Source organism: Diplotaxodon limnothrissa, linkage group LG3 (assembly GCF_057381915.1).
Source record: "Diplotaxodon limnothrissa isolate DT_005_m linkage group LG3, D_limnothrissa_male_GT1.1, whole genome shotgun sequence".
Taxonomy (NCBI): Eukaryota; Metazoa; Chordata; class Actinopteri; order Cichliformes; family Cichlidae; genus Diplotaxodon; species Diplotaxodon limnothrissa.
The window spans coordinates 41,570,138-41,588,556 of NC_140598.1; the positions used below are offsets into that span (position 1 = coordinate 41,570,138).

Below are 18,419 nucleotides of genomic sequence, written 5' to 3' on the forward strand. Positions count from 1 at the left end.
ATCGCCCTGGTTTAAGGCTGAATTGTGTCTTTGACTTTGGCTGTGAGTATCTACACCTACCCACTACAGTGTGGGTGTAGATGTGTAGACCTCTCACTCTTGTGTCATCAGCTTCACTCCATCCACCCTCTCTCTGAATTCCCCTGAACCAGGTCCCTGAACTGGATAAGATGTAAAGAGAATTAATATGTGTGTGGATTAAGATTATTACGCTGGAAACACAGTTAGAATAACTAAAACTTAAAAACGTGTTTAAAAGCGGGAGTAGACAAAATGGAAACTAAACCCACGTCAGTATGACGAAACTGCTCCTTCTTATTATTTTATTTTCACTTTCAGACTCAGAGCCGCACATGAAGCGCTTCCTTCCTTCATGTTACTGAAGAAAACAGCCTGTTTTATCATTTTTTTTCTCGTCTGCATGAAGAGAATGGTGGTGACGATCAGCTAATTAAGCTCCTGTCTGAACAGGTGAGCTGCTTCTTCTCTGTCATTCAGCTGTTGTGCAACTCTTGCTGCACGACAGCAGTGTGTGAAATAAAGAGGAACTAACTGCTGCTTTTGACTTTTGTGGGCTGTTAACTTTTTACTGTTTACTTTAAACAAGCAGACAGTAATTAATAGGAATTTCCCGTCACTTGACTTGGAGTTTTTCAGGCTTCCTTTACTGTTGCAGAAAACCTCCTGTTTTTCTGGCACTAAAATTCCTGCTAACATTTATGCAATCTTGTGTTGTTATTATTATTATTATTATTATTATTATTATTAATGGCACCTGGAAACAGGTAAATACAGGGGGCAGGGGGGGCTGGGACAGCGCTTTAAAATTGTTGCGAAGTGGGCGGAGGGAGAGAGAGTAGACAGACTGGTATTTATCAGCTGCTGTCAGTCAGCGTCTGTCTCACACTCACTGTAGATGGATGTAGCAGAGTTTAGGTGCAGTGTGTCTCTCTCAGCTTTAAAGCTCACCTTTATGCTGCTTTTCGCTCTCTCACCTGTTGAAGGTAAGATTGCTCTGCCATATGAGTCCAGTTTTGTTTAAGCTTTAATTCATGTTAGTCGTATTTTTCTAGTGTTTCCGATGCACCTTGAGCGCCTGTCAATGATGCAAATTATTAAACTTGCTTTAGTTACAAATATAATTTGTTGGAGCCAAGTCCAGGCCAATATTTTACTCAGTTACATCATGCCATATTTAAGTATTTGTCATGATCTTTAAGTTTCTATTATAATCTTGATCATTTTATGTTATAATGTAATATGCTGTGCTCCATAAATTAATCCTGCTTTGTTAGTCTGTTGTTGTTGTTGTAAAGTGTTGATAGATGTCGTAAAAGGGGTGTGTATTTGGCCCGGGCGTGGGTAAAAGGTTAGGTAAGCAAGCAGGACGTGGAGCAACAGTTTTTTGATGTTTTTTTTTAATGTTATTTTTTGTTGTAACATAAAGGGAATACAAACGGAGCTCCCACCAGAGGCATTTGTTTTGTACCTTTCGATTTGTATGGAAAATAAATGTTTTGCCCCTTTTTTCCTTCGCCTCGTTTTTTGCTACTGGAAGACATCCAAGCGACTTAACAAGAGCACAAGTCAGAAACTTTACGTTCTGCAGAAGCGGCAAAGAAGGACCGAGAGTTGCTGCTATATAATTTAATGGGAGTATTTAAAAACAGTGGCAAACTCAGTGATGATGTAGCAGCAGTCTGTTATACTGGCTGATGTTGCAGATGTTTCACACTGTAAATAAAAGCAGACGCTGTATTCAAGTGTAAATTAGTCTAAAAATACTGCACCAAAAATTGTGCCTTACTCTTCTGTGTAAAGTTATGCTACGGGTTTAGAAAGGAAGCTCAATTTTTTTTATTATTATGCTATCAGAGTTTAGCTATTTCTTTTCGTATACAGGCCTATATATATTGTGCTCGGAAATAACGGCTAAAATCAAATCTTCTGATATTTCTCATTTCAGATTTCCACAAAGAGGAATCATAAACAAAAAGTGCAACAGATGTTTAAATCATAAATAACTGAGCTGAATCTATTAGTCAGGTTTGAGCATTTCACTATAGAAGTTTCTAGTTTCTGTGTCAGTTTAAAGATTTTTCTTTTCCTGAATCAAGTGGTACAAAGTAAAGTTTGCTCTTAGTCACATTTTATACTAAAAAGTTGGATATAATTTCATGGAAAGTTGTTATTTTCGCACTGGAAAGTTTTAACATCATTAAAGACATTTTTTTGAATTGTAATACTTAACTTGGTTTTCAGCAGGATGTATTTCTTTATTTTCTTTATTTTTCTCCTCCTCAGGTCAGTTACATGTGGTTGGATCTCCTCAGCCTATCGTAGCTGCTCCAGGTGATGATGTCATCCTGCCGTGTCACGTAGAGCCAAAGTTTAACGTGGTGGGACTGACGGTGGAGTGGTCGAGGCCTGATCGTAATATGGAATATGTACATCTATACAGGCACAACAGGGAGATGACTGACATGAAGATCCCATCGTACGTCGGGAGGACGGCGTTGTTCACAGACGGCTTGAGAGAAGGAAACATCTCACTAAGAATCACTAATGTGACACAAGAAGATGAAGGAAGATACAGATGTTTCATCCCAAAGTTAAAGAGTCAAACAAAGTCTTCAATTGTTCATCTGATTGTTGGTGAGTCAGACTGAAAAGATTTTTGTTGTTTGGTTTTAAACTTACTGCGTACTTGGGTTATTTTACCAACAACTTGTTTTTGCTCATTAAAGAATATTTGAATATATTGTAAATAATTTAAAATCTTCTGTTCTGCCAAACTTAAATTCAGCTAAAACTGTGACAACAGAGACACCACTGCATCCTGAAACTCTCCAAACTCCTGATCTGGCAGAAGAGTTTCACAGTAAAGGTGAGAACATGAGGAACAAATCAAGACAGTTAAAAAGCCTTAAAATAACCAGTTTACAGCTGGATCAAAATCATCTTTAGGGTGTGGTTTTCTCTCACTAATGGCACCCTCTCTTTGTTGTCCTTAACATGTGCACCTCTTAATTTGAAGCACATACAGGAAGTGAAGTGTACTTTCCTTAAGCAGCTCTGATCTCTTGTCTTTCTGTGAAGCAATACAGCTACCAGTCCTGACCATCAGCAGTGATATCTCAGTAATTCAAACTCATTGTTATGTAACTTATGTGCTTGGTAGTTGGTAATACATGTGACATTCATGTTGTGTCTTACAGTAGATCTCATCTCCGTTTGTTTTTTCCTGGCAGGTGGTTTGTCCCGTCGGAGCCGACTGATCCCATTTGGGGTCAGCGTTTTTTTTATTGTGCTCTGTGTCGCAGTCGCAGGATGTTGGTTCGCTGAGTCAAAGTGTCAAAAAACAGATGTAAAAGACTTGAATCTTTGATTTTATGCATTTGCCTCATGGCTGAAGGATGGAAATGAAGGAAAACTGTGTGTCTGTTCTTTCTTACTCCAGCTTGCGAGTGCCGCTTCATAGGTGACTCTTGGACAAATTGGAAACATTAACAGAGGTGAAAGCATCACCCACTTCACTTAATTTTTTAACAACGTTTCCAGCCTCATGTGGATACGGCGGATCTGCAGCAGGAGCATTTCACAATGTCCTGTAATTTGTTTGGAGTCACGCTGAACCTCTGGTTTAAACAAGACAGTTAACATACAGAAACAACAACAACCATCATTGATGCCAAAGTTGACTTCTGGGATCAAACTTCAAAAGCGTGAAGTGGTCTGCTGTAGAGCATTTCGTGACTGTTTGAGCAAATCTTCTGTCCAAGTTACTTTCATGTGAGGAAACCTGTACAAGGACACAGAGAAGCATTTAGGACGACGTTCTTTTCTGTGTTTTGTTTTGCTGTAGTGGTATCAAGTAAAGTTTTCTATTTTTAGTTTTAAAGCTATTTTTAGATTTAAACATTTTAGTATATTTTTAGTGTTAGATGTTTTTTTTAATCTAGTGAGCTTTAAAATGCCCTTCAGTCACTTTACAGTCATAACTAAAGTGCTTTGAGCAGGTGTAGAATATTTAGCTGATTTAGAGTTTAGAAATGTGTTATCATAGAATGTAGAACTGTTGTAGAGACACTGATACTGCCCTCAATATAATAAAGGCTGATTGTGTCGTGAATTTAGGAGTAGATTGTAGGAGACCCCTCCCCCACTTGAGCTGTGAAAGTAAAACAGAGAAGAGTTAATGCTGAGTGGAAATTCCCCAGAGGATGTTTTTGGGTGGGGATCTCAACATTTGTAACTGGATAACTGTGGTCTGGAAGGGAGAGGGGTTTTATGACCTCTAGGGAGTCACCTACACCCACAGTGTTTTAACAGTCACGCACACACATCCACACGCACACTCACTCATGTGTACACACATACACACAGGTATGCGCACACAGGCACACACGAGCACTCACATAGACACATGGGAACGTGCACATGTAGGCATTCATGTGCTCGTGCACATAGACACAGACAGAGTTTGGGGCACACCGTAGGGGGTTTTATGATAGGGTCGCCCCTATAAAACTGTGTTTCACAGACAAAGGGGTGAAGATTTTTGCAGAGGGACACCGGCCTCGTCTTCCCTTCTAGAAGTGCATGTTTAAATGAAGATGAGTAAATGAAGATGAATAAAGATGAATAATGGTTTTATGAAAATAACTACTGAGTCCGGTGCCATCTCTGGACGCTCGAGGAATGAAAAGAACCAGGGTAAAACTGATTTCTCAACACAGGGCAGCTGTCTTTGACTAAAATAATAACCAGTGTCATCATAGCTGATTTATGGTAATGCTGTTTTTAAGAGGTTGCATTTTTTTTAAAATTTTATTTAAAAATACAGGTCTTTCAAACATTGCTGTTTCTGATTTATAAAGTATGAACTTTAACGTTTCCTCTCTTTATTCTTATGGCTCAGAAATCAATTTGTGTTGCAATTTAAAAAAAATTAACTGCAGTTAATTTTAATGTAACAAAACCTTGATGCACTGAACAACGATGCGCCTTCTTTAGCAGCAGGTTTAGTGACGGCACAGATGGGGAATTCCAAAATTATTTAACTGGTTTATTCACTTCTCCTCCAACCTCTGCCAATTTCTTAGAATTGAATCAGGCTTGTATAAACCTGTTTCCAGTCATACGCTTGCCATCAGCATTTAGCTGTAGAATTCAACCTACAACACTGACCTCAAGTAGTAATCTCCATGCCTACACAGTGCTGTTGGCCCTGTGTAGGCACAGCCACTCAGGGCTTGTGTGAGACAAATGTGGGTTTTCCCTATCCACACAGCCTCACAAGTGGAGCCAGTGCAAGTGGAGAACCTGCTTTTTAAACTTGCTATTCAAAGTTCAGAAGTTGAAGCTTCACCACCAGCTTATTTGAATCAACAGCTGATGTTCACCATCCAAAGCTCTGAAACCTGAGCTACCTCTAGAAACTAACACAAAAACACAAGCCTGACCCTGGTTTCTGGTTGTGGTAGTCTTCTTCGGTCTCTCTGGGATGTGAGTGTGTGACAGGCTACGGTTTCTCTTAAAATGTCTTCTAACAACAACTTTTTTACTCAGTTTTTTTTTGGTATATACACCAAAATACCAAAAAAGAACCATTATTACCTCTCACAAGTTGCCATAATAACTACAGTAATTTAAATGTTACACATAAAATTGAAAGGTGAGATAAGTGATAAAGAATTAATTTGTTTTTTTACAAACAGTTCTACCACATAAATCTAACTAACAGCCGACCTGTTACATGTACGATCCCGCGTAACTTGAGAGTTGGTAACCACCGTAAAAACATATATCACTTAGGGGGTATTATCCTTTGTTGAACACAAACCTCAGAGTTCCTTGAAAGCAGCTTGTTGTGAATTGTGGCTCTCATGTTGACATGGATAGTGAAAAGCTCAGTTGCAGTATTTCTCTTTAATGGTTTAGTCTTGCGTCTTCTTGAGGAAATAACAACCAGAACCAAAGACAACAAATGAATAAAAATAAAATAAAAACAATAATATGAGCATTTGCGTAGGTGGCACAGTGACTACAAATCCATCTGTTCAGATATCCAGCAGTTACACACAGATCTCAAGTTTATTTAGGAGCCTTTCTGCTCCCATCAGCTGTTTTTTGGAAGTGTCTTCATGTTATTTTGTCCTGCTGTTGATTGATTAATCAAAGCATCTTACCTCAAGCAAGAACTGACAATGAATGAATTTATTTAAAAAAAATCCATCTCAAAAGCTGTCGGTGATTCCTGGTTTACACCATAATGAGTAATAATATGACACTTTTGGGCAGCACAAAGTGCAAAAGTTTATCAAACACTGAAAACACTGCAAATAATCCAAAAAGTCAACAACTGTCACATTATCTGCTGAAGAAACCTGACTTTTTCATATTTCTTCTGTTTATGGATCAAACTGTAATTATATTCTATATTTACACAAAATTTATCATTTTTTTTCTATTACATGCTCTTTTAGAGGAAGCTTTTATTGTGAAACAAACTACTACTCTAAAAGAGAATAAGTGAGGAACAGAGAGAGCTGGAGAAGAACTATATGACAGGGAAAGAATGGGAAGAGGGAGAAAGACAACCCAAGCAGAGAGCAGATGATGTGAAGATGATGTTGTGGATGATGAAGATGGTGAAAAACGCAGAAATGATTTCAAGAGCTGTACATGTGAAACTAGCGTTTGATCATGTGAGCAGTTATAATTGACTGATATCACTCATCGCATGAGCCTGGACTTAACCACAGAGCATTACACCTCTGAATGGACTGTAATCTGTAGATGTATTGACATGAATGTGGTTTTGCAATAGGAAACATGGGGGTGTAGTTGCCTGTGCTGTCAGCTCTCAGTGTGAAGTTTCTGCGAGGTGCTGTTCTAAAATTCTTTAGAAATCTGTCTTATAAAATGTACTTGTGTAGGTAAAGAACCCAACATTTCTGATCACTTAACAATGCCTCTGACTGGATAGGTGAACCTGCTGCTTCTCTGTGATTCAGTTTTCACTTTGTGTCAGAAGGAAAGAAGAGAGTCATAGCTGCTGACCTACTTGATTCAACTGAAGACGTCAGGTTTTTGTTGACATTTTGATTTTTTTCCCGTTGTGATTAGTTTTCAGTAAATCAAAAGGAGGAACAGGAAAAAAATGAATTTTTATTAACTGAGTGTAGTGGATGTATTTCCACTTTAGAGCTGGAAGTTAGATTAGATTAGATCTTTATTGTCACTGTTATTAGAATAATGAAACACAGTTTGGCATCTCTCCATTGGCACAGAGGACACAGAGGGACAAGAGGCTGATGACTCGTGTTCATCAGTGACTCAGTTTCCTGTCTCTTTCTCATATTGAAGATGCTAAAGTTACTGAAAAAAGGACTTTTGAAAGCATCATCAGGAAAACTGATGATGGCCTGTGTGATTTTGATGCGATGTTTATCTGTTTAGAATTAACACAAAGCACAATAATGTCTGAGTCAAGATTGTTTTCAATGTGTGTCAAAATAGATCATTAAGATACACAAAACACAAAATAAAGTAGGATCACCACAAAACATATAAAATACAGCAAGAATCAGGAGATCTGGTGACTCTTTGACTGATTGCTCTTTTCAAAGAACCAGTAGTTATGTCATTGTCATTTACATCTCTGAAGTGACCACATCTTTTTTTCATGGTTATGTTGACAAGAAAATGGATTGATGCTGCACATTGTAAACTTTGTTCTTAATCTTCTTTTAAGATTAAGAACAATCCTCCCTGTATACGGGAGGAAACAGGACTGGACAACCGTGAATAGGAAGGTTAACAACAAACCTCCAAAACAACTGAATGTGAAACTGCAGAACAGATTTGCTCCACTATCAAAGGACCCTGGATCTATATCGGACAACCATCCATCTAAAAGCAGCGAAATAAGGTCTGAAAATCTGTTGAAAAGTGAAAGGCCACAGGGAGGTCAGAGGAGGAGACGAGAGATTCAGCAGGTTGTTTACACTGAATAAATGGCTTATATCAGCATGTGCTGACCACTCAGTGCACTTTATCGACAACTTTAATATTTTTTGGGAACGCAGGCATCTGTTCAAAGCAAATGGATTTAATTTTAACAAGTCAGGGGTGAAACTGTTCACCTCCAACTTGTTTTATTCCATACGTCATCCATCCGTGCTTGGTGCCAAGGCTGAGATAAACGAGGAGTTATCTCATAAAGAGGAACAAACAGTACTCCAAGTACAGACAAAGCCCAGCAGAAACCTTGAGGAGGAGCTCCATTTGCCCCCACCCGGGAAGAGCCTCAGAAAGGAGAGACATCTAAGGCAAGAAGAGGGGTCCCTATTTGCCTCCAACTCTCTCAACAACACCAACGACCAGGACAAGGGACCACGACCTTCCCCAGTCCCCCAAACCCCTGACAGGCCATCACCCTCCTCCCCCTCCCTTTCTCCCTCCTCCCCACACCTGAAATTCACTGAGGAGATGATGGAGCGGGTCAATGCTGGGCTCAGATCTACCCCCCGTCCCAATCCCTTTTTGTCCCCCATAAACCCCCCACCAGAGCGGCCAAAGGTTCGCCATCGAGCCCCACCCTCAACAGAGCAATCGAAGTCACATTGCCCAGCCTCGCCCCCCTTAGTTCCTCTTCATGCCCTGTCTCCGCAGTCTGATGCGTGATGTGTGAAGGGTCCGGGCTGTGAGGATTATGGCAGTGATGACTTTTCCCAGGAGAAGCTGGGACCCTGTTTACTAGAAGGTTTTAAAATTTCTGTACTTTTAGGTGACAGGAGACATGTGGCCTGGTCAAAACACAGAGAGCTGCACTCTAAAAGATCTTTAAACATAGTAAACATACCTTGTGTGCCACAGACTGCTCCCAAACACGAGGGGACAAGTAATACCTCTAAAACACTTAAGTTGGCTTTATTAAACATTAGATCTCTAGCTGGGAAAACATTTTTAATTAATGATTTAATCACTGAGCACAGCCTTGATTTTATGTTTTTAACTGAAACTTGGTTGGACCAAAGTAACAGTGGAGCTGTTCTCATCGAGACGACCCCTCCTAACTACAGTTTATCAGTGAGGCCAGGGTGAGCATGAGAGGAGGAGGGGTTGCTGTCTTATTTAATGAATCATTTCAATGTAAGCAGCTATCTCCTGGAAGTTTTCAGTCTTTTGAATATGTGGCTTTACAGCTGAAGGCCCCATCCAAAGTTGTGTTTCTTAATGTTTACAGGCCTCCCAAATACTGCACAGACTTTTTTAATGACCTCAGTGAACTGCTGTCTGTGATCTGTGTTGATTTTGACTGTGTAATTATTGCTGGGGATTTTAACATTCATGTGGACAACCCTCAGGACAAAGGGACTAAAGACCTGAGTAACACTCTGGGCAACTTTGGGCTGACTCAGCATGTAACAGAGGCCACACATAATAGAGGACACACTCTTGACCTACTGATCTCCAAAGGCCTGAGCATTTCAAAGGTTACTGTGTCTGATGTGGGCCTGTCTGATCATTACTGTGTTTTCTTTGAAAGTAAAATCTCAGCCCACACAAATATATCAACAACAGTGATCACAAAACGGTGTATAACTGAACACAGTAGTGCAATTTTTAACCAGGTCTTCCCATTAACACCTGACCTGTCCAGAGGGTCAGTCAATGAGCTCGTCAATAGCTTCAATGCTAACATGTTAAATGTAATGGACACTATTGCTCCAATTAAGGTGAAGGTTATCTCTGGAAGGAAAAAGTCTCCATGGAGAAACTCCACACTAGTGAAAAATGAAAAAAGAGAGTGTAGGAAAGCTGAGCGCAGATGGAGAAAAACAAACCTCCAGGTTCACTATGACATCTATAAAGAGAAACTTCACAATTATAATTTACAACTGAGGAATGCAAGGAGGTCCTACTTCTCTGACATCATCACTAAAAACAGCCATAATGCTCGGGTCTTATTTTCTACAGTTGACAGGCTAACAAACCCTCCTGTGTCAGTGGCAGCTGAACTTCATTCGACCATGGCCTGCAATGACTTTGCCAAATTCTTCACTGAAAAAATCCAAAAAATTAGACAAGCAATTGGTACATCAACAGCAGATCCAGGATATGTACTGTGTCCACCAAAAAACTGTTTAAACACCATGAAACAGTTTCACCCGATTAACAGCAAAGACCTGGAGGACATCTTAGGTCAACTGAACTCCTCCTCCTGCTGTTTAGATGTCCTGCCAACAAGTTTTTTCAAAAAGGTCTCAAAGACTTTAGAGTCAGACCTGTTACAGATCGTCAACTTTTCTTTATTATCAGGTGTGTTTCCAGAATCACTAAAAACTGCTGTAATCAAACCTATACTGAAAAAGGACAATCTTGACAAGACACAAATGAACAACTACAGGCCGATCTCAAATCTCCCGTTTTTAAGTAAGATCATTGAAAAAGCAGTTTCTCAACAGCTCAGTTACTTCTTAAAACAGAATAATTGCTACGATGCCTTCCAGTCAGGTTTTAGACAGAACCACAGCACTGAAACCGCTCTGACCAAAGTGTTTAATGACTGAATGTCTGAATACAGACAGTGGAAAAATGTCAGTCCTAGTTTTACTGGATCTCAGTGCAGCATTTGATACAGTTGACCACAACATATTACTCAAACGACTGGAGAACTGGACAGGTCTTTCAGGAACTGTACTAAACTGGTTCAAAACATACGTAGAAAACAGGAAATACTTTGAATCAATAGGTAACTTCACATCTGAGCAGACAAGTATCACATGTGGAGTTCCCCAAGGTTCCATCTTGGGACCCCCTCTGTTTAACATCTACATGCTCCCACTGGCACAGATTATAAACAACAACAAAATAAACTATCACAGCTATGCAGATGACACACAAATATATATCACAATGTCACCAGGAGACCGAGGCCCTGTACAGGCTCTTGGTAAATGCATTGAGGAAATCAATGACTGGTTGTGCCACAATTTTCTCCAGCTAAACAAAAACAAAACTGAAGTAATAGTCTTTGGCGCCAAAGAAAAACGATTACAGGTCACCAGAGAACTTCAATCTATACATCTAAAAACCACAAACCAGGCGAGAAATTTGGGTGTAGTGATGGATGCAGACCTAAACTTAGAAAAACACATTAAGACAATAACAAAGTCAGCTTACTATCACCTCAAGAATATTTCAAGGATAAAAGATCTGATGTCTCAACAGGACCTGGAAAAACTAGTCCATGCATTCATCTTTAGTAGGCTTGATTACTGTAACAGCATCTTTACAGGCAGGGCCGTTGCTAGCCATTTGGGTGCCCTAAGCACAAATGCTTTATGGTGCCCCCCCCCCCCCCCCCCCGCCACTGAAAAAAAAAAAAAAAACATTAATACTTTTGAATTTCTCAGTGGAATTTGTTTAATTAAATAACAACAAACATGACAGTTAAACAAATAAATAAGGTTAAAGGAGGTTAAAAATACTGTTACAAATAAATACTGAAACAAAAATTGAACATTGGAACAAGAACAAAGAGCCTGGCAATAATGTGTAATTTTTTTTATAAAAAAATAATATATATAATATAATAGTATTATTATTAATATATTTACAAATAGTTTCACAATAGAATTTAAATAAGAAACTTAAATAAGAAAAATAAGAATTTGAACACAAAAGCCACATTCCTTAAGTAACTATGTTAAACATTTTTACAATTCGTTGTCAGAGTATGCCCTAGACTCTAGGGCATACTCTGACAACCATACTCTGACACCACCAGGCGTGGTGTGCCTCTCTAGGGCCTAGAGAGGCACACGCCTGCATTTTCTGGTTGCAAAATCAGCTATAAGGTCATCATATGATAGCTTCTGAGCCACGTCACCATTGATGCTGATAACAGCCAGACCACTTAAACGTTCCTGCCCCATTGATGAACGCAGGTACGTTTTAATGAGTTTGAGCTTTGAAAAGCTTCGCTCAGCAGAGGCAACTGTGACAGGCAGGGTCAGTGCAATACGCAGAGCAATCCACAGATTGGGATATACCTCTTGAAGCTGATTGTCATGTAAAAATGACAGCATTTCCAAAGCAGACGTCTGTGGTGGCAGCTGAGGAAGGTTGATGATTTCCTGCATCATCTCAGGTCCATCAATGTCAGCTACTCCCTTATCTGTCAGTGTCTTCTGTACTTCAGTGCAGTGTTTTTTTAAATCCTCCTTGGACATCCCATTCACTTTGCTGAAATCAAGCAGCACTCCATATTTCTCCTTCACTTGATTCATGGTCTCAAACCTCTCCTGTAGGGAGATTAAAGCAGAGTCCACAACACAATTGAAAAATGTGACCTCAAGCTTTTTAAGGGCATCATGGAGGGGCTCATCAACAGCTTCATATGCAAACTGCCTTTTTGTGCTCCTGAGCCTTTTCTCCTTCAACTGTGGTTCTATGTTCAGGGCCTCACAGAGTTCTTTGGCAGCTGACACAGCCTCATCAAACCCAGACTGTCTGTATTTAGAGAGGTTACTTTTGGCAGTGTCAATGAGCCTGACAGCAACATCGAGCTGCATGGAGCTGGACTGTAGTAACTTGTTCACCTGGTTTGTGATTGTAAGAAGTTCACACCACACGATGGAGCAAATCAAAAATCGAAATGAGGCTACTTCCTCAGCAAGCACTTGAGCCTCCACCTTTGCGACTGCATCACTTACAGCTTCTCTGGCCTCCAGGAGAGCATCCCTCACTTCTTTTGTCTGACTCCGGACAGCAGTTACACTTTGAAGCCTGCTTTCCCATCTAACGTCACTCCAAGATTTAAGTGTCAATTTCACATGTTTTGTTAAAATGGCCCATCGCTGGGTGGCACTGGAAAAGAAATTGAACAACTTCTGCAAATACCCAAAGTAGCCAGTTGCATCTGGAGAGGACTTGGCAGCATCAGCTATGACCAGATTCATCGTGTGAGCTCCACAAGGCACAAACAATGCTCTCGGGTTTAATTGTAGCAGTCTGGCCTGAACACCTTGCTTCTTCCCCTTCATGTTGGCCCCATTGTCATAGGCCTGTCCTCGACAGTTTTCAAATGGAATGCCAAGCTCCTTCAACTTGTCAAGGACAACATTGGACAGGTTAAGGCCAGTTGTTTGCTCCACATTTATATAGCCAAGAAAGTATTCTTTAATATCTGGTTGTGCTTGGAAACAAACAATGCGTACTATGACTGACATTTGTTCAGTGTGACTCACATCTGGAGTACAGTCAAGAATGATGGAGAAGTATTTTGCCAACTGGATTTGCTTCACAATGGCGCGGAATGTTTCTGAAGAGATAATCTGAATTAGTTCGTTCTGTGTCTCAGGGCTGAGGTAATGTGTGTGGGAACCTTCATCTTTTATGTTGGCCAAGTGATTTGCCATTACAAGGTCATATGTTGCCATAAGCTCTACTTCCTTCAAGAAGTTGCCATTGTCCGGCTCATAAAGACAGTCAGAAGAGCCCCTAAAAGACAAATTTCTGGAAGCCAGTGAGAGAGTTATTGAGAGTAATCGTTTGAGAATCTCTCGCCACTTTTTCCTTTCTGCCTCTAGTAAGGTCAACTCCTGTTGATCTATTGCCATGCTTTTCTTTAGCCGTGTGTCCAGTTCTCTCCACTTAAGCATGCACTGTATGTGGTCTTGGCTACACTCATGACCCCTCAAACGGATGTTGATGTTCGACCAGTCACTGAAGCCCTCTGTACTCAGCTTTATATCCTTCACACTGAAAAGCTTACATGCAAAGCAGAACACAGCATTGTTCTGCGGTGAGTACACTAACCAGCTCCGGTGAACCTTTTCTCCATTGGGAAGAATTTTGAACTTAAGGCTAGTGTGAAATGCTCTTCCATCAGGCCCCTTTGGAAAATTAAAATCAGAGCTGACATTAAAAGGACCTCTCCGCACAATTTCAACACGATCAGCATCTACAATGTGAGCTGGCCAAAGAGCAGGATCGGTTGAAGGGGGCACACATGTCTCCACAGTGTCACTTTCTGATAGTCTCTCAGTGACAGGACTCTCAGTGGTACTTGTGTATGGAACTGTACCTGAACTGGTGGTTGATGGTTCTTGTTCTTCTTGGCTAGGGATTGTTGCAGGGTCTACAATGGCTGGTGGTTGATGTCCAGGGATGGCACTACTACTGGATGGTTCATCCTGTCCTTGAGATCCTCCTTGAACATATTTAAGCATTGACCCTGCATACAAGAGAAAATATTCAGGGATTTTACAGAAATACAATTTTGAATCTACAGTAGGCCTACGAAAGATTGCATTATAAGACTAATAAATTAAGTAAGTCACTGGTACATTTAAAAATTACTAACTATATTTTACATGTATAGATTTTCATAATGGCAAATGGCAATATAAACATGCTGTACATAATTTGATATAAATGCGCAAGTAGGAAATCTATATTACTGGAAGATATAGGTTTCATATTACAGTTTCACCAACAGATGTCGCCCTTGATCTATGAACCTAAAGAAAGACGAGAACTATTTATGTGTTCAGACGTCAATGGCATAAATAAGATATGCGTCTTTATAGATATCCTGAAATGCAGCAACATACAAAGTAATCTTGTCTAATCTGATAATAATACTTGACTGCATCACTGACCTATCCCAAAGTTAAGGTTAATCAGTAGCATGCATGACGTTAGCCAGCTAGCAACCTGAGGAGGGAAATGCTAGTCTCACGAATCACGATAACGTTAGCAATCGTGAGTCACGATTGCTAACGTTATCTGAAAACCGTCAATTGAGTGACCATGATGAGTTGCTTTTAGTAGTCCATTCTATATTCATATCCACAACGTAAACAAACTACCCAACATCAATCATTTGCAACATTTGTTAACACAGTATGAACACTGCTAACAGGAGCTATCACAGAGTTGACGGACATGAGCGTGCAAGCAAGGGCTACAATAATGAACTTTTTTTATTATTATTATTTAAACATTGCCTTACCGGCAAGCGACGCCTGAGTTTCATCACGCTTCCTCTTCTTCTTTCTTTTCTCCGCTCCCGACTCCTGTTGCCGTTTCGAGGCCATGTTCAAACAGGTGTTTACCAATTATAGAACAGACCACTGGGAGTGGGGGGGCACCAGGAGGAGACTGGAGACAGGGCACAAAGCAGATTCACCCCTTTTCTCGGGAAAATTGTTTTATGTTGCTTTTGTATTGTTTAACCATATTAATGCATATGATATTTATAGTATTAATATGGTTTACTTTTTTTTTTTACGACCCTGATTTTTTTGGTGCCCTACGCAGTGTGCGTTATGTGCGTTTGCGGAGCTACGGCACTGTTTACAGGTCTACCTAAAAAATCAGTCAGACAACTACAGCTCATTCAGAACTCTGCTGCTCGAGTCCTCACTAAGACCAAAAAAGTGGACCACATCAGTCCAGCTCTGAGGTCCTTACACTGGCTGCCTGTCCGTCAGAGGATAGACTTTAAAGTTCTGATGCTGGCCTATAAAGCTCTGAATGGTTTAGGACCAAAATACATCAATGACCTCCTGACCCAGTATGAACCATCCAGATCCCTCAGGTCATCTGGATCCGGTCTTTTATCAGTTCCCAGAGTCAGAACCAGACACGGAGAAGCTGCATTCAGCTTTTATGCTCCTTATATCTGGAACAAACTCCCAGAAAGCCTCAGATCAGCTGAAACACTCAGTTTATTTAAATCCAGGTTGAAGACTCACCTGTTCTCAGCTGCATTTGAATAAAGCACCAAATCCACACTTTAAGCTTAAATTTCAAAACTTACATTTAACTACTGATTTTATCTACTGTTCTGATTTTATCTGTTTTGATTTTATATACTGTTGTTTGTTTGTTTGTTTGTTTGTTTGTTAATTAGTTAGTTAGTTTATTTGCTTGTTTTAATCAATTTTAAATCATGCTTTTTATTTGTTCTTGTTTCTAATGTCTCTGTAAAGCACTTTGAATCACCTTGTTGTTGAATTGTGCTATACAAATAAACTTGCCTTGCCTTGCCTTGCCTTAATAAACTTACAAGTTTTTAACTGCACTGGGAAGTTCAGCACCTATGAGGACTTTTTTCTTTTTGTTTTTAATTGCCAGACTTATTCTGAATTTAAATGACCAAACAAATAAATAAATAACTTGATAAAACAAAATGTAAAAACTCACTTCCACAAACTCTCCAGAACATGATCAAAACTGTGATTTTGTCATTAATGAAATACTACAATCTAACAGCTCACCTGTCACATGTGTGGAAGAACACATTAAAAAATAAATCCATGTTATTTCAACAGCACTGTCAAGTTTCCTCTGTGTGGTAACGTTCATCCACTTTTTCTTAAACATTTATATTTCAGTTTCAGCCATGATAATGATGAAGGTGAAAATTTAGCTCTTTGTTTCACAAATCTCACTGCCAATTTAACATCTATGTCACCTTCCCCTGTTTTATGTGAGAGTGCAGAGCCTGAAGTAGAAGTAGGTCAACAAAGTGAGAGAGCCACCATCAAGTTACACAACAGGTTTTACCCTTTGTCAAATAACTACAAGCCTCAGGTGGGCAGGCTGAGTTCCTTGAAAGCACATTTTTTTTAATGTTTGCTTTTCATATTGACATGAATATTGTGGAGTTAGAGTGTTTCTCAAATTTAATTGCTGGCTTTTTAGTTTGTTATTGCCCTCGTACCTGTTGAAGGTAAACTACAATGCATATACACACAGACACACACATTTATGTGTTCCTTTATTTGTAATGGTAGAGGTGGTGGGGTAGTATTTGGTGACTAATCAGCGTGGGTGGCTCTAGGCTGCAAAATTTCGTGTTCAGCTCCCCCTCTTTCATGAGTCATTACTCTCACACTTCTTTCTGCTACTAAACACTGCAGCTCCTTTACAAAAACAGAACAGAGGAGAGGAGAAAGAAGAGGGTCCCAATGCAAAGCACGTAACAATGGTTATTGCAGGCAGCCACTTTAATTTTTATAAAGACCTGATGTTTTTGGGTTTCAGTTGTGTCTCTTCTCTGGGGTTGGTTCAGCATGGAAACAATGACATATCCTGGAATATTACGTGGCATCCAGTAATGTCCTCATTTACACACTTGACACTGTTACGATTAAAACAAGTATGCCCAGGACCTGACTGTAGAAGATGATTTGTCTTCTTGTGAAGATGTTCAAACAGGCAGAGATGATTTTAGGATCTGCAGATAAAGCTAATTTGATAATGTGAGCAGTTATTGCTGACTCATATCACTCTGCATGGGTAATCGTGGGCTCTACCACAGAGCACTACGCCTTTCAAAGTGATGCAATCTGGCTGTTGCTAGGAATGAGGCTTGCAGTGGGCAGCGTGGGGGTGTAGCTTCACTCAAAAACCAGAAACTTTTTACCTTTCAGTGACAAGTTTCTGGTTTTTAATCTACCAGCCAACTGTGAAACATGCCTGTTCTCTGTTAAATTGACTTATTTAAAAAAAAAAAAAATAGGTGAATTTTGGGGTATGAGTCATAAAAAAGTTTTTTCAAATATTCCTGTATATCTATTATGTAGGTCATAGGGACAGCAGTCTAAGCAGAGATGCGCACATCTCTACGTGCATGAACAACATCCCCAGATTCAGTTTTCAGTTTTATTTGTCATATGCAAGTTAGCACAGGGTCAACAATGCAATGAAATGTGTTTGACGAGCAGCAGTCACTCAGCAGAATGGTACAGTAGGAGAAAATATAAGAAAATATAAGAAAATAAAATAATAAAAAAATAGAAAAATAGTAAAGAGCAAATTATTAGAGAGACATGGTAAAAGAGAAAAGATGACTAAATATATATGTATCTATAAATATAAATATATGTACACTAGTGATTAAATAAGAAAATCTTGAAAAGAAATATGACGGGAGGGCAGATGGGATATTGCACAGGAATGAGCAGCAGAAAATTACAGTATTGCACTTTTAAATATAAATATCAATGACAATAAAGTGAAGTGACCAGTGCAGATTAAACAAAGTACTTGTGAAGCTGCAGGGTAGCTTCTGAGTGCTGAGTTGTGTGTGTTTAAGTGTTGTGGTTGAGGTGTTGTACGGCTTGGTGGTAAAAACTGTTTTTAAGTCTTGTAGTCCGAGCAGACAGGCTCCTGTAACGTCTGCCAGATGGTAACAAGGAGAACAGCTGATGTGCTGGGTGGCTGTGGTCCTTGAGGATGCTGTGTGCTTTACGGAGGCATCGCTGGAGATAAATGTCCTGAATGGCAGGAAGCCTCGTACCAGTGATGTGCTCTGCTGCCTTCACCACCCTCTGTAGTGATTTACGGCTGCCGGCAGAGCAGCTTCCGTACCAAACTGTGATGCAGCTCGT

The 18,419-nt window shown here is 39.8% G+C and overlaps 2 protein-coding genes across 2 annotated transcripts; one reads left to right on the top strand and one right to left on the bottom strand.

Annotated features, from left to right (window-relative positions):
- The first annotated feature begins 916 nt into the window (after positions 1-916).
- Positions 917-3,388, top strand: LOC146635872 (myelin-oligodendrocyte glycoprotein-like). The gene is made up of 4 exons (XM_085350233.1): positions 917-1,004; positions 2,305-2,655; positions 2,807-2,887; positions 3,252-3,388. Exons 1-4 carry the CDS (start codon positions 917-919, stop codon positions 3,386-3,388), a joined length of 657 nt encoding a protein of 218 aa, XP_085206359.1.
- Positions 3,389-11,822: 8,434 nt separating this feature from the next.
- Positions 11,823-15,116, bottom strand: LOC146635873 (zinc finger MYM-type protein 1-like). The gene is made up of 2 exons (XM_085350234.1): positions 15,032-15,116; positions 11,823-14,251 (listed from the first exon to the last, which is right to left on the bottom strand). The coding sequence occupies exons 1-2, from the start codon at positions 15,114-15,116 to the stop codon at positions 11,823-11,825; spliced, it is 2,514 nt and encodes an 837-aa protein (XP_085206360.1).
- Between the last annotated feature and the right edge of the window lie 3,303 nt (positions 15,117-18,419).

What these genes read in the sequence shown, in the direction of transcription:
- LOC146635872 (XM_085350233.1), top strand. Translation starts at nt 917, where the DNA reads ATGGATGTAGCAGAGTTTAGGTGCAGTGTGTCTCTCTCAGCTTTAAAG. An exon ending in AATTGTTCATCTGATTGTTG is followed by an intron (nt 2,656 to 2,806) that starts GTGAGTCAGACT and finishes ACTTAAATTCAG; the next exon opens with CTAAAACTGTGACAACAGAG. An exon ending in AGAAGAGTTTCACAGTAAAG is followed by an intron (nt 2,888 to 3,251) that starts GTGAGAACATGA and finishes TTTTCCTGGCAG; the next exon opens with GTGGTTTGTCCCGTCGGAGC.
- LOC146635873 (XM_085350234.1), bottom strand. Translation starts at nt 15,116, where the DNA reads ATGGCCTCGAAACGGCAACAGGAGTCGGGAGCGGAGAAAAGAAAGAAG. An exon ending in AACTCAGGCGTCGCTTGCCG is followed by an intron (nt 14,252 to 15,031) that starts GTAAGGCAATGT and finishes TCTTGTATGCAG; the next exon opens with GGTCAATGCTTAAATATGTT.